Source organism: Penicillium malachiteum (genome assembly GCF_028827825.1).
Source record: "Penicillium malachiteum strain IBT 17515 chromosome Unknown utg000005l:1.0-9002435.0:326005.0-9005861.0, whole genome shotgun sequence".
In the NCBI taxonomy this organism is placed as follows: Eukaryota; Fungi; Ascomycota; class Eurotiomycetes; order Eurotiales; family Aspergillaceae; genus Penicillium; species Penicillium malachiteum.
The window spans coordinates 7,759,037-7,780,306 of NW_026643099.1; the positions used below are offsets into that span (position 1 = coordinate 7,759,037).

Genomic DNA, 21,270 nt, shown 5'->3' on the forward strand with positions numbered 1-21,270 from the left:
GATACACAATGGAGTCGTTTGTACATTCAAGTTCCTACAATAGTATGTATTCACCTACTAGGGTACCCATCTGGGTAGGTACTTGAGTAGGTCCCTGAGTACCTATAGAGTACTCTACATAGTATCTGATATCATGATGCTACACGATAACCTAACGTTTTGGTGTCGGTGATAATACTAGGTACCTAGTACACCTGGAATTGCAGACATTCCTGCAGTACTCCTGCATTCGACTTAAAGTCAACAATGTACGAGCTTGTGAATGAAAAAAATATCAGTGACAATTATTTGATAAGAAGTAAGTAAGATCAAGGATAGTCTATCTTCACTTACCTACAGAACAGATGTAAGTTTATAGGATTTGAAGGCTTTAGAAGTATTCTTTTTCACGTTAACTTCTGCCCACAGCCATATCATTACAACCATATTGACAGTTTGGTTGTTTTCGAATTGTCTTGTTTTGTTCTTGTTCTTGAAAGCAAACGGCCCGTCCTTCACCTACCCAGCATGAGTTCGAATTAGGTACAAGGCTACCGATTTCTCACCGCGAGTGGAGGAAGCAAATACAGGACGCTTTCAAACAGGATTTACCACCCTCACTGGATACGGTAGAATGGAAGGGTGGATCATACATCAGCCATAAGCAGTTTCTGTCCATGAGATGTGGTTCCCCCGAAATGGATCCCGAAGCAGATTTCGAAGTGGACAGAGAGATTGCGCGGGAATTCTGGGATGACTTTCCATCATTTAATGCCTACATGGAGGCAGTAATGAATGACTGGTCAAAGGCCAAGGCCTTGAAGACCCGAGGAGTCGGTTACCAACAGGAAAAAAGCGCGCAGTCTGGGCATCATGCAGATTGCCCGAACAAGATAAGAGCAGCTCATCGATGCCGACACAAAGCTGAGCGATTGATGAGAAGATGGTAAACTAGTATCTCCTCTCGTTCCTGGATGGAATCACGATCACGTGTCTCCATGTCGATTGCGGATGGTCTGGGAAGCGAAGATACTCAGTTACCTATTTCAAACCCAACCAGCTGAGGCTGTTCGTGGACGGGTTGCTTGAGACCGTGAGTGGTACAACCAAAGCTTTCGTTCAACAAGGAGGTTCTACGCCACGTGCGCCGACAAGAACCTGCTGAGGTTGTCGCTTTTCTCAGGCAGTTCAAGTCTGTCGACGACATTCCAAATCCATTCTTTATTCTCCGCCAGACAGACAAGAAATACCCTGTTATTATCTTATCATTTGATGATGACTATGAAAGGTATATTAGTGATGGCACGGCTCTAACTGCCTACCAAACCAAAGGCCTTTTGAAGGTAAAGAAGTAGTATTTAGTGAAATACCGTAGTCGATAAATGTTTACCTCGGGGCAAACTTTTGACGACAACAAACCACAACAAACCCCATCAGACTCTTATAGATATTAATGGGAGAGAAAACATTAAAGCCTAGGGGTAACACAACAATAAATCAATCAATCTCTAAGTCTACTGGTTCAATTCCTGAGTAAAGCACTTCAAATTAAAAATATAAAGTAAACATACCAACATATCCGCAGAGAAAAAAAAGAACCAAAACAAAAAAAGGCAAATAATTCTTTTGATACAAAAAATCAATTAAAAACCGTATCTGGGAAAAGTACCAAACTTTTAACAGTATTCTTCCAAATACCGTTAAACTACCGTCGTGGAGAGGGTATTTCAAACATATAGATTCCAGGGTTGCAGGCATGGTATTGAAATTTCCAAGGTTGAAGCTGATATATAGTATGCGCGCCACGAGGGCAGGTTTCTGTGCGTAATCTCACTCGCCCCGATTCGTCACTGCTCAGATGAGAGTCAATGGCCGCAACTGTGCCTGCGTATAATACATCTGCTAGTCTCCCCGGTGTAGAAATTTGACTTCGCGGAAGGATTCATCGCCGGCGGATTGTTGGTTGCTGCGTACTAGGTCCACGGGTCAATCAGTTGACATCGTCATTGCGCGAGTCTTCGAAGATTGAGGTAGTAGACCTCCTTCCATCACCCAGTGGCCCAGAGGTTTCAGGATCCTGCTTTTTATAGAAAGACGTCGCTCAATCGAACCATTCAATTTGTAGATTGGCCCCGAGGGGGCAGCAAAGTCCAAATCAGCCGTTGTTGAATTTCAAAAGAGACATCTTTGTGACCCGGTCCGTGATCTTGACACACCCTGGCAGCCTCGAATTGATAACAACCTTGCAAGTGCCAGTGATGAGTGAAGGTGGTGTGAGTCGGAAGCATAATCAGATGGTACATATGTAATTTATGCCTCTAGCTTAACATCCTGGCTTGAAAATGAGAAGTATTGGGATGTTGATAAGGAGAGGTGAGATAACGTTGCGAATAGCTTCAAAATGTTCACTGCCTAGGTGGAGATACCCCCACAGCCACATAATAATTTATATCTCACCCATCCTTCATGATGGATTTTATCTGGATAGAGAATCAAGAGAGGTGGTAAGAAGTATGAAAGATAATCTTGGAAATAGATTGAAAATGCCAGTGATTATATAAATCACTTTGGCCAAGATCTTCTCCCTCGAGTTAGTAGTCAAGTTCATTCAGGGAGCTTCAAATATTCATTTTTAGTGAATATAGTCAAACATTGGAATTGGAACATTCAATGTTGGATCTTAATTATCACTCGAGACCCCTTTTATGTGACTAATATCTAGAATCTACCTCTTAGTCACAGTTCTACCTCCTCCAGGCTGTCTTTACCAATTTCCTCACCATTTCTTCATTAATATTAGGTGTATATGAGATGAGATTCATAAGTAAGAAAGTGAAGGGAAATAGTAGTGAGCTAGTACTGGTAAGACTTTTACAGGAGTGAGAAAGAGATAAGACATCATAGATTATAAGAGATAGATCTATGTGAATAGCCCTGGAGATACTTCATCACCCAAGTATCTGATACTACAATATATGAAGCTTCTTTTATTCTATTTCAACTCTTCTCTTTCTCCACATCTACTACATCTTCCGTCATATCTTCTTCATCCATCCTACAGGTTGAAATCTCTTAATTATTTTGATGCCCATTCCTTCAAGCTGGAGACAATAAATATTCTCGATGGGCCCTTTAGTGGCTGGCAGCGCAGGTCACTTTGGCCTTGAAATCCTCCAGGTAGGTATTCTTTTCTTCATTTTCTCTCGATACATACTGCGGTCTCTTCATACTTTTTCATATCATGGATACTTGTCTTGTACTTTCTCTTTCCATTTTTTCACACCCAGTACTAATCAGGACATCCACTCTATAGCTAAGGCCAAGCAAGTCTAATACCCGCTCATTATCTCGCCTGAAACATTTCTCCAACGAACAAAAATCCTCCGCATAAGGCCGAAAGTCATCAGGTACCTACAACGGCGAGATTACCTTAAAAATTATCTCGTATCGAACATCTTGAATGCGATAAGCATCAAAGCCTGCCCTCGAAAAACTCTCGAACCTCAGAGCCCATCTACAAGATCACGGTTGCACATGTGCCAAGTCCAGAGAACCCCTGCTGGTAGATTATCGGCGGCCGAAAAGGACCGTGTGATGGCCTGGTATGATGGCCTCATAGGTGGGCAGGATGATGAAGAAGGCTCAGATTCTCAAGAGGATCCAACTGCAGGTCCGCAGAGTTTGAAGGTGGAAAATTAATCCCAGTCGGTTAAACATAAACCCAACTGAAATACGCATGAAGCTAACGGTATAGAATTTAGAAGCAATCCCGAACTCGAATAGGCCTTTTTATTCCAAGTTGAGCCTGCATGTGATGTATCTGAAGCTATCGCAACGCCAATTTGATGTGCTTTGAAATTATGGTTCAAGCGCTGGGTTATGGGGATAAATCAGCAGCTGATCTTATCTCGCATAAAGAGATAGCTTACAGAGATGCTCTAGACAACGAACTGACGAGATCAGAGTACCGTCTCAGAAGGCCTTCAGGAGGAGGAACCGAGTTCTGCCCACAAAGGATCTATTCTAGGAGATATGCAACTCTTCATATGGTCTACTCGATTCCTGGTAAGTCCCTGAGAGAGACTTCGGCTTGACCTTCACTACATTTCATCTCAATTTGAAATGCATCCTAACCCTCCTTAATTAGGCCGGCCTGTGAACAATCCGGCGGGATAAAGCCCCAAAAAGTCCAAGGGAAAGAATGTTAGAGGGGTTAACAGTGATTCCCGTCATAGACCGACGCACAAACTGTTGCGTGAACCTGAGAACGTCCGATCCGGGGCACCACAGATTATTCGTACTGATCTATCTGGGCATTTAATGCTGCAGGAGCCCGGGAACTATCCCGGGTGTCACTTGAAATTTCAAATGTCTCGGGGCAGTCAGCGCTACAGGGACCTGGTCATTCCTCTGGAGTGTCCCAGGTTTTTTTCATGCTCGTGTGCCTTTATGGCCACCCTCTCTTAGACAAAGTCCCTCGGAGGATTTATGGGACGACGAAATACCCGATGTTGATATGCTTGCTGCAGAGGCAGGCCTTGTGAACCCCTAAGTTCCGGGCCCTAGCTTTGGCCGCCGTCAAGGTATCTCCTCTGGAAGGATCACTCAAAGGAATACACAACATTCATCTCAAGCATAAGAAGCAGAATTAGAAGGCTTATACTATATAAAGCTGAAAGGGCTTCATACTGCAGGGAATCGGCAAGTACTGGTGACTTTTTGGGCAAAGACTCCAGAAACGCTGACTCGGAATTATGAACTGGAGAAATCTTTTGCATGTGGTTTGGTATAATTCGAGAGCCTAAAAATGATTATTATACCATTTTGTTATGACAGCTGGGCGATTGAATTGATCAAAGCGATCCGGTTGACTATTGAGCATGCCTTTAGCCCTAAATGAGAGGATCTGAACGCAGCATGGCAACTCCTCCAACTTCTTCGACTTGTTGCACGGCAGTGTGGCATTTGCGATACCAAGGAAGGCCTGTCAAATTATATCTCCGGTCTTCACTGGTGAGATAATGACTGGACGACTGAGGTAGTAATACCAAAAGGTACAACAGCTCCAGCGCTTGGGAGAACTGAAATTATCGAAAGCATCGAACTTGGTATCTTTTCATGCCAGAGGCAGGTTGGTTGGGATTATCGAAAACAGAAAACGTTCTTCCATGCCTCTTTTTAATAGCCAAGATAAGCTTTCGACCCGATTTCCTTTCGTTCATGTATACTACAACAACTTTGTTAACACAAGGTCCCGGCATCTCTAAATCCTCTTCGCCAGTGATATCCTCCATCCTATCAAGGTTCGTTGGGTTCTTACAGCGGGCCTAGCAGATTATCGGGTGGTACCAGCATACACATGCATGGTAATATTTCGCAGAGCAAACGGGCTTTTGGATTGGATAAGCTGAACATATGGATTTATGCGAACCATAACGCACTCCGGCAGTGGTGAGGAACCGTCCCCAAGGCCGACGCAAGCGCTGGCATTAGTAGTGAGTTTTGCGGAGGCGAAAGCCACCAGACCATACGGAGGTTCCAAAGAAATTCAAGTTTTTTTCTCTCTAAAATAGTAGCATTTCTCCAAAGAATGATCATGGACTCGGATAATTGAGTATATAACATTTGAAGAACAATACTAAGACCAATAGAATTAGGTGGGGCTCTCTTAAGTCTTTGGGGCTCTTGCCCCTAACACAATGCCCATGCACATGTGTGACTCTCCCGCCTTCGGGCACCAGTGGGCACCAGTATGCACCCCATGAAAGTTACCGCTCTCACACGTAAGAAAAAGCAAAATTTGGATTTATTTTTCAACTTGACCTCCTATAAAAGGGTTAACCCCTTTTTCAAAGCACAGGCAGTAAGTAGCAACTTCACGGGCATTTTAGCTAGCTTGCGAAGTCAACTGGCCGGGGGAGAGATCGGAGTTGTCGGGTCATGGAGATCAACATTTGACGCACGCTGTGGTAATCTCCGCTATCTCCGTACATATAAGAACATTTGAAAATCATAAATGTCAAGTTTCCTTCGCACCAACATATGATCCTTGGGATAATCACTTAATCCGGATTCTGGGCCAACACCCGTAGCTGAAAACGGTCAAATGTCCAAGCTGCAAGTTATGTAGATCCTCAAGTGCTTGGTCAATACTTCAGTTAATCCGGAGTCAATGAGGGGATATTGCATCCATGAAAATGTACCCCTGTCCAAGTCGGAATCTGAAGTCGGATATAATACTTAAAGTCCGTTCAAATGTTGTTTCGCTCTGCTTTGGGAAACACTCATGTCAATATTCCAAGGTTTGGATACAGCATCATGACGTCTAAAGCTGAGTGGTACTTGTTAAAGTGCCTGGATACTCATACGACTTGCTACAGCCCAGTTCCTCTGGTTTTCGTGTCCAGTTATCCTGCGCCTTGAAACCAGACGAGCTCTCTCCTACGCAGAGAAACCTTCAAATGTTACTGCACTTTCAGTCTGGTCTAGCCAGCATCTGCCAAAATGAGCTTTCATATGCATACGACAATGTTCGGCCAGATCGTACGCATCCTCTCCAACGGTAAGGCTTTTCAATATCCCGATGAGATCGATCCTTCATTATGGAAGATGGCCGTTCAAGGAGACGCTCCCAAGAGACCCCTCAACAATGGCCCCATCAGCGATGAGGAAAAGAACGAACACGATAGGAATATTTCCCCTCAGGAACAGAGACTCGACGAACGCAATGATGACCAAAAGGTGCTCTTGGTGGGCTGGTATGGCCTGGATGATCCAGAGGTATGGTTTCTGCCTTTATTATAGCTTCCTCCACACTATGTTCTCCTACTAACCAGGTATTTCATTTCTAGAACCCCCAAAATTGGTCTAATTCCGCAAAACACTTGATCGCCTTTCAGATGTGTGTGCTTAATTTCGCCGTGTACATCGCAAGCTCAATCTATCCGCCTGGCGAGCAAGGCTTGGTGGATGAATTTGGAGTCAGCGATACTGTGGCCATTCTAGGTCTCTCCCTTTTCACATTGTACGTAATTGGGATTTCATCACTGTTTACGCCGTGCTCCCCAGAAGCATCATTGACATTTTCCCTTCCAGTGGTTATGGCGTTGGACCCATGCTGTGGTCTCCCTTATCCGAGATGCCGAAACTTGGACGAAGAGGCATCTTCTTCTGGACACTCCTGGCATTCATCATCTTCCAACTACCTGTTGGCCTCGCTCCGAATGTTGCCTTATTTCTAGTATTTCGTTGGGTCACAGGCTTCTGTGGTAGCCCCTGTCTAGCGACTGGTGGTGGAACTATCACTGATATCTGCGAACCCACAAAAGTGCCATACTTGCTCTGTATCTGGTCATCCGCCGGTGTCTGTGGCCCTGTCTTCGGTCCTATCATTGGCGGGTTCCTCGCTCCAGCCAAGGGCTGGCGCTGGACCATCTGGTGCTTTACATGGCTATGTTTCGCTGTGCTTATCATGATGTTCTTCCTTCTTCCCGAGACTAGCTCCGCAAATATTCTCTACAGCCGCGCCAAGAGACTCAGAAAGGCAACACAGAATGACCGCTTGAAGAGCCAGGCTGATATCGACACGGAGAATTACACTGCCAAAGATCATCTTATCGTCCTCTCCAGAGCTTTCACCCTTACACTTTTTGAGCCTATTGTTTTGTTGATGAACCTGTACGCTGGCCTACTTTACGGCGTCCTGTTCACCTGGTTTGAGTCATTTCCAATTGTATTTGGTGATATATACGGATTCGACTCAGGTCAGCAGGGTCTTGTCTTCATCGGCATCTTAGTCTTCGCTGCGATATCCGTGGCTTGTTTACTCACATGGATCCGACTACAGCTCGTACCAAAACTCAAGCAGCCTGACAGCTTCAAGCCTGAGATGGTTCTCCCACCCACATTCATTGGCTGCTTTGCGCTCCCTATATGTCTATTCTTGTTTGGCTGGACATCACGCGCCAGTGTTCCTTGGATTGTTTCTGTTATTTGCTCGGGCTTTTTCTCTATCGGTGTGATATCGCTTTTCAATTCGCTTTTTCATTATCTAGGCATCACGTATGCCAGATACGCCGCATCTATCTTTGCGGGCAGTGCTCTATTCCGTGCATCATTCGGTGCATCATTTCCGCTTTTTGTGAGTCGCGATCTGTCACCACTCTTTTTTTCGGTATTTACTTACGAGATTGTATTATCAGGCAACCCCGCTTTTCGATAATTTTGGAATTGGCCCAGGAAACTCGCTACTCGGAGGGATCGCGGTCCTCTTTATTCCTGTTCCCTTTATTTTCTATCACGTAGGTCAAGCATTGCATCCTGTATTCATGTCCCCGCTAACATGAGAATAGTGCGGCGAACGGATTCGCCGCTGGAGCAAGCACGCATCGACCTGAATGTCAAAATATGGTATAGCCCCCGCTAGAAAGCCTGTGCGATATATTAGTTGGGAATTCACGCGGGGTTAGCGGATATAGAGAGAAACTGGAAGAAGAGCGCAATGACAACCTTGGAAATAAACCCAGCCCCAATTCCAACCAAAAAGGCTTGCTCGAGCATGATCTGATAGAACATTGAATCTAGTCAACACGGAGCACTTGAGAGCATGAAAATGCCGAAGATGAGCATGAAATGTCCCACGATCATGAAGGGAGCCTGTCACAAGACCAGGAGCAAGTAGCGGCTACCGTGTTCAAGAGATTGCTCCATAGCAATTCATCTAAGAAGTTTTCTTATAATATTCAAGTTGTTGTCTATCCTTCACGCTAAACTTTCCGCCGACCGATACATAGTAGATAAGGGGTTTGCCATTGCTACTTGGTTTCGCTGCTGTACTCACCATAAGGTGGTCCCAAAGGTGCACCCCATTCATAGGATTCGCCAATATCCCCATTCGCCCAACAATTATGATCTTTGAGGATATAATCGAAACACCCACCAATGCTCCCTGCTTCATCCAGTTCCTCCCGAGCATAACGGATTGCTCGTCCACCATGATCGAACCACATCACCAGGACTTTCCCTGCGTTGCGACCTTTGTGGGCAAGAGTTTTCGCATCAACAATATGAATACGTCCTGCGACTAGTCGCCAGAGGTACTCTGAATAAAAGCATGTCCATGGTAACTCATCTTCCACTGGGTCATAGCCGTTTTCTTCGGCATGCTGAGCATCCATACTCTCGGACTCAATTCCCTCTTGGAGGGCCTCATCAACATACTCGTCATATTCTTCAGCCGATTGATCATTGCTGAGAAGTTGTGGAGCACGAAGAAAAACCTTTTCCCAGTTCGAGCCGAAGTTGTACAGGGATGGATCATTGAAAGTTGAAGGTGGATGACCAAACTTGAGTTCAAGGTAATTTTGAATGTTGGTCCAAGAGTCCTCAGTGGAGGGATCATAGCAGGTGCGAAGCCATATGGGGTCATCACTTAATGAGCGCTCAGCAGGCAGACGGATCCGATTCAATAGCTCTTGGCTCTGTGGTGGAAGACTTAGTACAGAGGTGCCCTTGATCCTATCCTGCTGGTTTCTATACGGCTATTTGAGTAGCTTAGCAAGTTTCTAATGTTAGATTAATGGTAATGATGGGTCAAATCAAGTACCTCACGACCATGGAATCCAAGTGCCATCCATTTAGCGAAAATTTGTTCTCGTTGTGCATCAATAGATAGCGACGACTCGGAATCCTCTTGCCATTGTTCCTTGAATATTCAAATGTTGTTAGAATATACATATCAAGGCCGAGTGAAAGAGTTTCAAGTTACCAAGAGAAACAAATCAGCCTGCGAAACTCGGAAACCAGACATTTTGCAAGCGAAAGGTGGTTTCAAAAGGTTGAAAACTAGTCGCCAGTGGGGGACAGAAATCGAGGAAGGGTCCAACTTAGCGTATAAAAAGGGTCCACATCTAGAGCCTGAGCTATGATCCACTAACATTAGCCTTGTAAACACAATATTTCTCGCCAAGCAAACTGTACAAAGCTGCTTAGATTCTTTAAAATATGTATGCTTATAACGTTCAAGTTTCTTGTTTTGCGATGAATAGGTACTGCTACTCATCTTTGTGGCTCAAATATTCCAAGGTTGAAGTAGTAGACACCCAATAGAAGAGAAGAAAGAAGAGAAAAGAAAAAGAATGTGAGAGAGGCTCATTTCTGGCGTTTATTTCACATCTCCTCAGATTCAAGGTCTAGCTGACAGTGTCAATCTCATACCTAGGTATTTTAGTTATACTAAATCGATAGCCCGATAGATTGAAATATGCCGGTGTCTACTATACCAGACTGTTCAGGGCAGACATGTGCTATAAGAGCCTCAGGCCTCAACCTCGGGATGATACCACCTGGGCAGTAGTATACATTATATACCTCTAGCGCTATGAGCACTATACTAAATACTAGTGCTCGTATTGATAGACGCATATTAAGCATTCAGTAGATAATATTATTGATAAATAAACAGAAATAACGTGGTGGAATTCAGAGTAAAAAAATATTGTGTCCTAAGTCATTCCGTACCTAATCACTCTCATACTAGCTACTACAGTACTGATATGATTCAGTGGGGCGATAACGCGTTTCCCTTCTTCAACATCCGCAATGGATCATGGTCCTCCTCCTAAACGACAACGCAGGTCGACAAAAACTGATCAATCTTCTAAATCATCAAATTCAACTTCCAAACTTCCCTCGCGCCAAAAATCCTCCGCGCAACCCCCTTCCTCCCCAGTATCATCCGAACCATCACCACCGAAGCCGAAGTCCAAGTCCCTACACAACTTCTTTCAACCCGCAACTGAAGGCCAACGCTGGTCCTCTCAGAAATTCGATACTAAAAATACGAGGAATTCTAAATCTGTCAAATTTGAAAGATTCGAAGCAAAGCGACCACTATCCACAGCAGAATCATTAGATGTAGACGAGATCGAAGATGATTACGATTCATACGATGAGATCTTCACCCAACACATCGCCAGTCAATCCATTCCCTCTCGATCTACCTCAATTGCCTCGAAAAATGTTCCATCCAACTCCTTACCCGCAAAGCCCAAGGCGCCCGCGCGTCGGGGTCCAACAAAGCGATTCATCATGCCGATAGAACCCAAGGACCGAGCGCGATCGCCCTCTCAAATCGTAGACGATATTGATACTCGTCCGTGGTCTCAGCGATTCGCCCCGTCAAATTTAGATGAGCTGGTAGTCCATAAAAGGAAGGTTGCGGATGTACAGCGATGGCTGGAAGATGCCTTTGCGGGGAGATGCAGAGAGGTAAGTCCAAACCCAGATGATGGACTTGGGTATGGCTAATGAGATAGAAACTCCTGGTTCTAAGAGGTCCCGCAGGTTCCGGCAAGACAACGACCATTTCCATCCTCGCCGACACCCTTGGATTCGATATCGTTGAATGGAGAAATCCAGCTGTATCCGCATTCACAGCACAGGACTACGTATCGATCGGAGCACAATTCGAGGAATATCTGGGTCGTGGCGAACGCTTTGGTGGACTAGATCTAAAGGATGACAAGGCGAAAGTGCATACTCGCGACAAGCGCATTCTCTTGGTGGAGGAATTCCCGGTGTTGAACTCGACCTCTGCTCTATCAGCATTCCGGACTTCTATTCAGCGGTATCTTGCAGCTGCTAGTGATTATGCGCTCGGAGCAATGCACCCTCCTATCGTGATGATCGTATCAGAAACCCTGCTCGGTTCTGCATCATCGATATCAGATAACTTCACCGTTCATCGATTGCTAGGTCCGGTGTTATTCACACACGCTAGCACGAAAATCATCGACTTTAATAGCGTCGCCCCAACATACATGCAAAAAGCCCTCACATTGATCCTGGAGAAAGAGGCGCGCAACTCCAAGCGATCGCGAATCCCTGGTCCAGCGGTACTAGAAACCATCGCCGAGATTGGCGATATTCGCAGTGCGGTCTCTTCTCTCGAGTTTCTATGCCTGAAAAACGAGAATAGCCAGAGCGGGTGGAGTGGGACTTTCATAAAAACTAAGGGGAAAAAAGCTCCCAAGGATATGACACCCATGGAGGAAGAGTCTCTTAAGATGATCTCTCAACGAGAGGCTAGCTTGGGAATCTTTCATGCAGTGGGGAAGATCATGTATAATAAACGTCTTGACCCGAGTCTGGTTCCCCCAGGAACTACTGTTCTCCCTTCGCCTCCTGAGTATCTTCCCGAGCATCGTCGCAGCAAAGTCTCACAAGTAGCAGTTGATGATCTAGCGGACGAGGCAGGCACTGACATTACTACATTTATCTGTGGACTTCATGAGAACTATCCAACATCATGTCACGGATCCTCATTCACAGATCATCTCAATGCATGTATTGAGGCATTATCAGACAGCGACATTCTCAGTACAGACCGTCCTTCACGCGGTGTACGAGGGGGAACAGGGACGGGGATGTATTTGGGATCTGGTGTTGACAAACTACGACAAGATGATATTAGTTTCCAAGTTGCAGCACGAGGTCTACTATTCGGTCTACCATATCCTGTTAACCGGCAATTGAAGGGTAGTGATGGAGGTCGATTGGGAGATGCGTTCAAGATGCTATATCCAAAATCCCTACGATTATGGAGAAAAGCGGAAGAAATCGACGGAATGGTGGATTCATGCATGAAGCAGATGCTTGACCCATCAAGTCATCCACATCTATCACAGACTCAATTGACTGGAGTGAAATCCTGGCGAAGTCTACGAATTGGACATGTCGGAGGTAGTGAACAGGCAGTGACGATGTTATCTCGGTCTGAGGCGTTGCTGTACCAGTTTCCTTATATGGCTCAGATTCAGCGTGATGGACCTAATTCCTGGCATCTCAATCAGTTTACCAAGATTCAGAGTATTCGGTTTGATCTGAATGAGGATGAGGATGATCCTGTTTCTCCACCATTATCACGTCCTCGTACGGTTGGGCCTCGACAGGAAGAGAAGGAAGAGAAGTTGATTCTGAGTGATGATGATATTGAGGATTGATATAGATTATCTAGTTAATGATCTCCTTAGCCGTTTAATCATGATTCTGTCTCATTCTACCTATTTTCTACAATTGTATACTCTCTGTACTCGTCTATAGTATTGTTATCTTATCGATAAGATAAGCGATCAACACGTCGCGCTTTCCACGTCACTCAACTTCGTATATGACAGGACTCTCCGTACAGCATCATAGAAGTACTTAAGACTACATTACTCCGAGTCTCCATTCTACAAAAAGCAGAAGTCTATACCAGCAGATTTGACATACAGACTCAGTCCAATCCCAAGTCGCATCAGTCAACTCGGGAGTGTCCGTGTCCCGCATCACCATGATCAACGATGGCGAGACAAAACGAAATACCTATAAAGTTCGAACGAGTGTTCCATTGAGAGAAAGCTCAATTGTATCCTCTGCAAAAGGATCCGACTCATCCGAGTCAGACAAATCCAAGTCCGAGTTCGAGTCTGAGTCTAAGAATGCAAGCCTGATTGCGGCGGCCGCTCATGCTGCTGTGCCCAATTGGGCGAATCTGATCTTAATGGCCTCACTCATATTTGGAGGATGCTGTGCCAATGTGAGTACAATCAATCAGTCCCATAAATATATACTAACATGATCCCAGGTATTCGCATTAGAAGCCATCATCAAGTAAGTATCATCAACCTCCATTCCAGATATGCATCTTCAGAACTAACATTCTATAGAGAACAACCAACAGCTGGTACGCTCCTCATACCTACTACCATCATTTTCTTCTAACTCTTTCTAGGACCACTGATAACATTCGCCCAATTCATCATTTGTGCCCTTTTCACACTCCCGCATTTCCTCTCCCTCTCCGCCGGACCTCGATCCCTCTTCCTCAGTCCTCGCGCAATCCCACTAAAATCATGGGTAATTTACACCTCTTTCTTCATAACGGTAAACATGTTAAACAACTGGGCATTCGCATATAAAATCTCCGTGCCATTACACATCATCCTGCGCTCTGGTGGCCCCGTCGCATCGATTATAGTGGGATACATATTCAACGGCAAAAGATATTCGCGCGGTCAGATTATCGCTGTCATGATGTTAACCGCTGGTGTTGTTGCTGCTGCGTTAGCCGATGCGAAAGCAAAGGGAGGAAATGTTGTTTCATCTGATTCAGATTCCGCGGCTGTTATGGATACGACCATTGGGTTTACTATCCTAGCACTTGCTATGATCTTATCTGCTTTTCAAGGGATCTATGCGGATCAATTGTATGCAACCTATGGACGAGATCATTGGAAAGAAGCCCTTTTCTACTCGCATACTCTTTCTCTTCCTCTTTTCATGACGAGTTGGTCTCAACTCTCCTCGCAGTGGAGTGTCGTTACTTCTTCTCCGTCTCTGCGTGATACATTCCCGGATTTATCAGGAAGTGACTACTTGCCTACTTTTACAAGCTCAATTCTTGCGACTCTCGCTGCGATGGTTCAGAAAAGTGATCTGCATGCTCTACTGGATTTCATTCCTATTCAGGTTGCGTACTTAATTATGAATGCCTTGACGCAGTACCTCTGTATCAGAGGTGTGCACCTTCTCTCTGCGAAGTCCTCTTCGTTGACTGTGACTGTGGTACTCAATATCCGCAAGCTTGTCTCCCTCCTATTGTCCATCTATCTCTTTGGGAATTATCTGGGTTCGGGGGTTTTGCTTGGTGCTGTGTTGGTCTTTCTCGGTGGAGGTTTGTATGGATTTGAAGGTGCAAGACTTCGAAAGATGAGTATGAAGAAGAATCAATGATCAGTTATGATCACCAAGGAGGAAATATGAAGCTACGAAGCATACTAGAACTGGATGTTAGATCAGCGATAGCATGTGCAATTCAAAGTCCCATAATTGTACATCTTCAATAGAATATCCCATACTCAAAACATGTCAATCATACACCAAGTAGAATTCTCTATAAAACTTCACCCACAATCTTCGCAGCCTCCTTGTAAGTCTCAAGAAGACGCTCACACTTCTCACGCTCAGCCTTAATGCCATCATCCTCGTACAACAGTTCCCCAAACAAGTCCTCCTTGTAAAGCTCGCTAACCAATCGGTTTTGAACCACGTCCTTACTGTGATTCACAAGCAGATGCATAATTGCTTTAGGGACCTGATCGGCGATAGTTTCACGCACGATGTGGAAGTATGAGGAAATGAGGCGACGAATAAGTTCAGTCTCGAGCATTTCTCGATCAGTGAGAGTAGGTTCGGCATTTTCATTAGGCTAAAGAGAATTAGCAAAGAATCAAGCAGAGTTAGGCGCCGTTAGGGAACTTACGAAAACTGTTACATCACCTCCATATTCAGATGGTGCTGTATACTCTTCCACCGCGGGAGGAGATCTCACCTCGGCGCGACGAAGACTCTGACTGATACTAGGCTCACTAGCATGGGCAGCACGGTTCATCGCCTGCTGCGGCGGTGTAATCTGATTCTGAACACCTTCTTTACCAAAGAAATAGTTCAAGAACGAATCGCGAGTTTGCGAACCACCGAATCCTGCCGGTTGGCCCGCATGCGCACCGTTCAGAGTAGCAGCAATGCCATTCTCTGCGCGGCCCACATTCGGTGATAAGCTACGTGCGCCCTTGGCTGAGTGGCTTCGCACAGGCAGGGCTTGTGATTGAGACTCCTCCTCTTCGGGAATTCCAGTGGTACCGTTCGCCGCGCCGAGCTCCTTCAATCGGCGCTTCTCACGTTTCCTCTTCTCCTCGGCCATAACGGCCTTGCGCTCCTCCTCTTGTCGGTTCTGGATAATGGATTGCATGGCAGCAGCGGCACCAGGGAAGTTAGGGTGGTTTGTGTTGATGTAAGCTCTTTGGATGGAAATCAAGGATTCAACGTAACCAGCACATGGTCCCAAGCGTTCACGAAGAAGATCGGAGACTACTTCGATCAGCTTACCCTGAAGACGAGGGAATCGCAGCAGCTCTTGTGAGCCACAGGTGTGGCAGATTTTGATAAGTTCTTCGTAGACCAGCTCCACACAGCGCTGCGCGGGTGATTCCAGGAGCTTGATCTGAGGCTTAACCAGCAGGTCGAATGCAAGTTCAGGCACGAAGAGACTTGGTCGTGGACCAGTGGAGTTACGGATGGCCGTCCTGATATCTGACACGGTCAAGTTGTGAGTCGGGTCAATGGTCTCTAAGGAGTTACCGAAGACTTCATTGAAGATGTAGTAGATGCGCGCACCACCACAGAGTTCTTTAGTGGAGATTTCAGAGGATGTTCCATCAATGGATGAGATAAAAGAGGAAGCGAAGCGGGTCATCAGCTGCAGGATCAAGGAGCCCCGGTGCTCCTTGCCGCTGAATTGCTTGTTGCCATAGCTAGCCAGCTCTTGCTGGGTTTGTCCCATTAGCGTATTCAACCGAGCCTTGATATCAGGCAAGCGGTCCCGAATATGTGTCATGAGAGTCGAGTTCAAAGTCTTAGCCAGGAACTGTGTACCGCATCGGTTCGCCATGTTGCGATACGCCGGGTGGTGACGGAAGAAGTCCGACTCAGCGCGTAGAGCCTCCGAGAGTGACTTGCCGGACTGGATATCCTGTTGAGAGCGGTTGACCACACCGATAAAACCCAGTTTAAGGGGGTATACACGGCCAGACAAGATATCCATGGCATTGGTACCGTGGTCCATGAGATCCAACTTCGACAACACTCCAATAGTTCTTCGACCCATAGCGTCCACCTGGCGAGCCAGTTTCAAGGCCTCCGAGTTGACCAGATCCACGTTAGCGGGGGAAACCGCGAGGATAATACTGTTGGGCTTGGCGATGTATTCGAGAATTAGAGTGCGGGTCTGCTTCTCAATATCGGAGGGTTGGTCTCCGATGGGGACTTTGGTCAAACCGGGCAGATCGACCAGGGTGAGGTTCAGGACATGAGGGGAGAAGATCTTCAGGTTGATAGGTTGGCGATTGATACCCTTGTTACTTCCAGCAATGCGAGCGGTTTCTGCTTCAATTTCCTGCTTGACTGCTCCGAAGTCTTCGAACTTGCGACCTGGCAAATGGTGGAATTCGGCCCATTCGTGTTGGCCGGCCACGCTGGCTGGGGTATGGGGGATGTGAACCTCATCATGGTCCGGCAGATCGTCCCGTTCGCTAGGGATGTTGATCAACTGTAGGATGAGTGGACGACGAGTGACGATACCGCTGCCGCGAGGGAGAAAGTCTCGCCCGACGATGTTCTCCAGTACGGAGGACTTGCCGGAGGATTGGGAGCCGACGACGACCTGAGGAGTGTATTAGCGGAGATAAGGCTCAGCTCAATTCAACCAGTGAAAACTCACAATTTGAGGTAAATCCAGGGAATCATTGCCAATAGTATTGAACACCAGATCCTGGAGCTTGTTCACAGTGACAAGCAGATCCTCGCCCAGCGCCGCCATTCTGGCGCGGTGATGGGTAATGAATGGATGGGGTAGAAGTATTTAGACCGCCCCAAGGCACAGAAGGGTATAACCCTTGAAAATATCGGAGACGACGGAGAAGTGCAAACTTGAAACGAAGATCCCTCGCGCGTGTACGGGGATCGACCTCGGACACACTTGTTTATGCCGCTTTCGAAGGCACGTGACGCTGACTGATTGGGTTATGTAAGGCGATGACGTCTTCCAATATAAGGTCAGTATGAACTAGATGATCAACTGGTAGAGGAGAGCCCTGAAGGTGATTAACTAGATTATTCATGATAGAGAAGGATGAATACTTCTTGAGGCTAATTTCGGATTGTAAAAGCTGAGACCTCCTCATCGGAATGATGATACTATAAAACAATCAGGTGAAAGACAAGCTACACTGAAACTAAGCTCAATAATGAGCAGCTATTTACACAAGGTCATGACTCCAGCGTCTCCTTTTACTCGTTCAACTGCACATAGTTAGCTGGGAACAGACCACGGGCTCCGTGGTACTCTCCAAGCCACCAGTCATCATCAGGGAATTCCTATCAAAAGAGTTAGCATGATTCAGGTAATTAGGAGAGACAAGTACATACCACATTGAGAATTGTCGCACCCTCGGGGAAGCTCAGCTCATTGTCCTCAGCAGCCTCGTAGTCGTAAACAGCCAATGCAGTTGGGCCATGGGAATCAGCCGCGTGATGCTCAGGCGCCGCAGGAATAGGTGCAGCGACAGGCTCGGGCTCGTAGACGGGTTCAGGCTCAGGCTCCGGAACATGCTCTTGAACATGAGGAGCAGCCTCACCCTCTTCCACGATCTCGACATAGTTTCCAGGGAAAAGACCTCGTTCGCCGTGGACATTCACACCCAACCACCAATCCTCATCAACCATCTCAATGTCTGTCACCAATTCTCCCTCGCGAAGCTCAATCTCGTTATCCTCAGCCTTTTCATAGTCATACTGCACCACAGCACGGAATCCACCTTGAGACTGATCAGGCACAGTAGCTTCAGCCGCGGCTCGGCCAAGGTCATGAGTCTCGTCTTCCAAATCCCTCTCATCAGGGATGGCCTCCTGGAGGCTTTCAATGGGCATCGCAGGAGGTGGCGCGTGTTGCTCGTCGTGGGCATCAGCCACCTCACGGCTCACAGGAATAGCCACACGGATCGGGGAGCTCTCCCGGACAGGGGGTGTGGGAGGGGTAGGAGAACGGGGCTGGGGAGGAGGAGGAGGCAGGTCTTGGTGAACCTCAGGCTCAGGCTCCGCCTCAAATTCATCCTCAGGCTCTGGGATTCCAGGAACAGGAATTGGGCGACTAGCCTGGGGAACAGGAGGAGGGGGTGGCGCTTGAATAGCGACGGGCTCGGGCTCTGGCTCAAAGTGAGACTCAGGCTCGGCAGGAGGGTGAGAGAACTGGTCCCGCACATCCTGAATATGGGAAGCTGGCTGGACTGGCTCCGGCTCGTGTACATCCGAAGCCTTGACATCTGCAGCCTCGGGAACATGCTTGTCTTCAACGGTTTGCACGGGGGCCCACGATTTACCCTTGTATCCACTCTTCCACTCGTTCTGTCCACTGGGCTGGCTCTGGATCGGCAAGGAAGGAGGCGCGTCTGCAGCGGGCGCAGTTCCTCCACGCTCCTTGGCCTTCCGCTCGGCCCACAACTGGGAAGGTGTCTTACCTCCCTGGTCCGCAAAGGTTCGACTGGCGCTTCCGACTTGCACATTAGGAGTCGCCGATGCACCCAAACCAGTTGGGAGAGGTGGCTTTGTGCCGGGAAAGAAGGACCGGAACCGAATCTGTTCGCAACCTTGGGCTTCGGCAGGTTGGTCAAGCGCTCCGCACTCTGGTTGGCGGCTGCTGGTCGCTCAGGCAGTGATGTAGGTTCATTCCGAGGAACGGGACGAGGAGCCGGAGACTCCTCACCCTCAGGCTTCTGGGCACGGGCACGAATGGCGGCAATGTCGACCTTACCCACAGGCTCATAAGAGCCCTTCACAGGTGCCGGGCGATCATCCTTCAAATTACCGGACTCCGCAGCTTGTCTGCGAATAGCAGCGATATCAACCTTGCCGATAGGCTGGTAAGCACCGCGAACCACGTTCGCTCGCTCTTCAACCGGGGCCGAAATGGGTTGGCGGCTGGCAGGGGACTGGTTCTCAGATTTGAGTTGTTGCAGGTTGACCTTGGTCGGCTTGTACGCAGGCTGGACTTTCTCCAATTGAGTACGGGTGACCGGTGGCGCATCGTCACCCCAACCATCGTTATCCACAGCGGATGGCTTCGGACGAAGCGCGGGGGCCGGAGCTGGAGCGATGCCCCCTGAGCGGGTAGGAGTGAAGACGGGCTTAGAGGCGACCGGAGGACGAGTTGCTGTGGATGAGGGCGGTGCCTGTGACTCTGCGGAGTATTTCGCGCCAGACGAGTCAGCGACTCGTTGGACAATGCCCTCTGGGGATAGGTGGCCGTCGGCTCGTGCTGTGATCTGGACATGGTAGCCCTACAATTCTTCGAATTAGCTCGGAATTAACGGGAAACCAGGGAGCTTAAAACTCGAAGTTCAAGCTCGAATCTCGAAACTTTGTGTCTTACATGAAGGAACTTTGATACAGAGGCCAGGTGGCTTGTGAAGTAGCCCTTGGTCCTCTCGGGAACTCCCTCGCCACACCAGGCAATCAGAACATTCTTGGGCAAACCAGTGTTGGGATCCGTGACCTTAACGTAGGCGAATTGCACTCGACCTTCGGAGAATTCCTCGATCAGGTCGACCAATTCTCCCTCTGAGAGATAGTGAGTAGTGAAATCGGGGGATGTGGCGGAATGGGGAGAACTGACCACCTGAGCTTTGCACCTTCAGCACACTCTCCTTGTTGCCCGCATCTTGCTGGAAAGCGTTGACCAGCGGAGTTGAGACGGAGAAGACCGCCCATTGGCCATAGGTAGGTGAGCCATTCTTGGGGGGGCGCCGCGTTTACGACGGACTGGTAGCTCTTGGATATTGAGGGGCCATTGGCGGACAAGTTGAGAGAGGCCATGGTTGATGTAACAGTCGAACTGGGGTAAAAGGAATGGTATTTGATGAAGTGAAATGGGGGTAAAGGGAAAGAAAAGGGAAAGGGGAAGGAAAGAGAGCAGGAAGGTGATCACGGCGGCCTAATGTTGATGAGATGGTGGGTGGGGCGGGAAGAGGGGAGCTATCCGGTGATCTGCACTTTCAAGTTCCCAATAAGTCTCAATGGGAGAAGATGAAGTGATGAAGTTGAGTCAATGTGTAAAGGAAAGATGTGTGTAGTAGGAAGCTTCAAGTTGGAAGAGGGGGGAAATGGTGAGATCAATGGGGGAGTGCGTGCATATAAACCCCCACTTGACGTCTTTGATCAAGTTTCTTGGAAATAATAGTGCCACGCACTAAATTTAGTATTGAGGAAGGAACTACCAGTGTTATATATAGGGAATATATGAGATGATGGAGAATGAAGTTGTCTCTTTGTAGGATAATCAGATACTATATAAACATCAATAGTTGATTTAATGAAGTAATGGTCAGTAGGACTTCTGATTATCAACATACATCAGATAGTATACTGCATACCTCTGCATAAGAGAGATATGAATATGCACATCTACATATCAATTAATGCTTATTTCCTAACATTTGAATGCTTATCATTTGTACTAGATATGGTTTGATTATAGTCTCTTGAGATTTTTGATTATAAGTATTCAAATGTTATGATTCTATCCAGGTAAATCAATGTGGTCAACAGAGAGGTTCTTAGTATACACTAGCAGGTACAAATGCCACATTTACAGTAGACGAATTCGGACTTAAATATAATCACCTATAATACTATATA

The 21,270-nt window shown here is 47.0% G+C and overlaps 7 protein-coding genes across 7 annotated transcripts; 4 read left to right on the forward strand and 3 right to left on the reverse strand.

The window, feature by feature from the left end:
• Positions 1–246: 246 nt before the first annotated feature.
• Positions 247–929, forward strand: N7483_012871 (uncharacterized protein; the record flags this gene model as incomplete). The annotated part of the gene is made up of 2 exons (XM_057096298.1): positions 247–258; positions 480–929. 2 exons carry the CDS (start codon positions 247–249, stop codon positions 927–929), a joined length of 462 nt encoding a protein of 153 aa, XP_056942269.1.
• A 5,578-nt stretch (positions 930–6,507) lies between these two features.
• On the forward strand, positions 6,508–8,375 carry N7483_012872 (MFS transporter; the record flags this gene model as incomplete). Its single annotated transcript, XM_057096299.1, has 5 exons — positions 6,508–6,759; positions 6,831–7,003; positions 7,075–8,119; positions 8,181–8,279; positions 8,331–8,375. The coding sequence occupies 5 exons, from the start codon at positions 6,508–6,510 to the stop codon at positions 8,373–8,375; spliced, it is 1,614 nt and encodes a 537-aa protein (XP_056942270.1).
• A 417-nt stretch (positions 8,376–8,792) lies between these two features.
• N7483_012873 (uncharacterized protein) lies at positions 8,793–9,594 on the reverse strand (the record flags this gene model as incomplete). Its single annotated transcript, XM_057096300.1, has 2 exons — positions 8,793–9,510; positions 9,584–9,594. 2 exons carry the CDS (start codon positions 9,592–9,594, stop codon positions 8,793–8,795), a joined length of 729 nt encoding a protein of 242 aa, XP_056942271.1.
• Positions 9,595–10,542: 948 nt separating this feature from the next.
• On the forward strand, positions 10,543–12,980 carry N7483_012874 (uncharacterized protein; the record flags this gene model as incomplete). Its single annotated transcript, XM_057096301.1, has 2 exons — positions 10,543–11,247; positions 11,295–12,980. Coding segments are annotated over 2 exons (2,391 nt in total), but the record flags the coding sequence as incomplete, so codon positions are not given.
• A 332-nt stretch (positions 12,981–13,312) lies between these two features.
• Positions 13,313–14,754, forward strand: N7483_012875 (uncharacterized protein; the record flags this gene model as incomplete). The annotated part of the gene is made up of 4 exons (XM_057096302.1): positions 13,313–13,558; positions 13,607–13,632; positions 13,689–13,705; positions 13,754–14,754. 4 exons carry the CDS (start codon positions 13,313–13,315, stop codon positions 14,752–14,754), a joined length of 1,290 nt encoding a protein of 429 aa, XP_056942273.1.
• Positions 14,755–14,914: 160 nt separating this feature from the next.
• N7483_012876 (dynamin-related GTPase DNM1) lies at positions 14,915–17,398 on the reverse strand (the record flags this gene model as incomplete). The annotated part of the gene is made up of 3 exons (XM_057096303.1): positions 14,915–15,229; positions 15,284–17,242; positions 17,300–17,398. The coding sequence occupies 3 exons, from the start codon at positions 17,396–17,398 to the stop codon at positions 14,915–14,917; spliced, it is 2,373 nt and encodes a 790-aa protein (XP_056942274.1).
• Positions 17,399–17,868: 470 nt separating this feature from the next.
• On the reverse strand, positions 17,869–20,448 carry N7483_012877 (putative actin binding protein; the record flags this gene model as incomplete). Its single annotated transcript, XM_057096304.1, has 5 exons — positions 17,869–17,955; positions 18,007–19,130; positions 19,202–19,913; positions 20,006–20,256; positions 20,313–20,448. 5 exons carry the CDS (start codon positions 20,446–20,448, stop codon positions 17,869–17,871), a joined length of 2,310 nt encoding a protein of 769 aa, XP_056942275.1.
• Between the last annotated feature and the right edge of the window lie 822 nt (positions 20,449–21,270).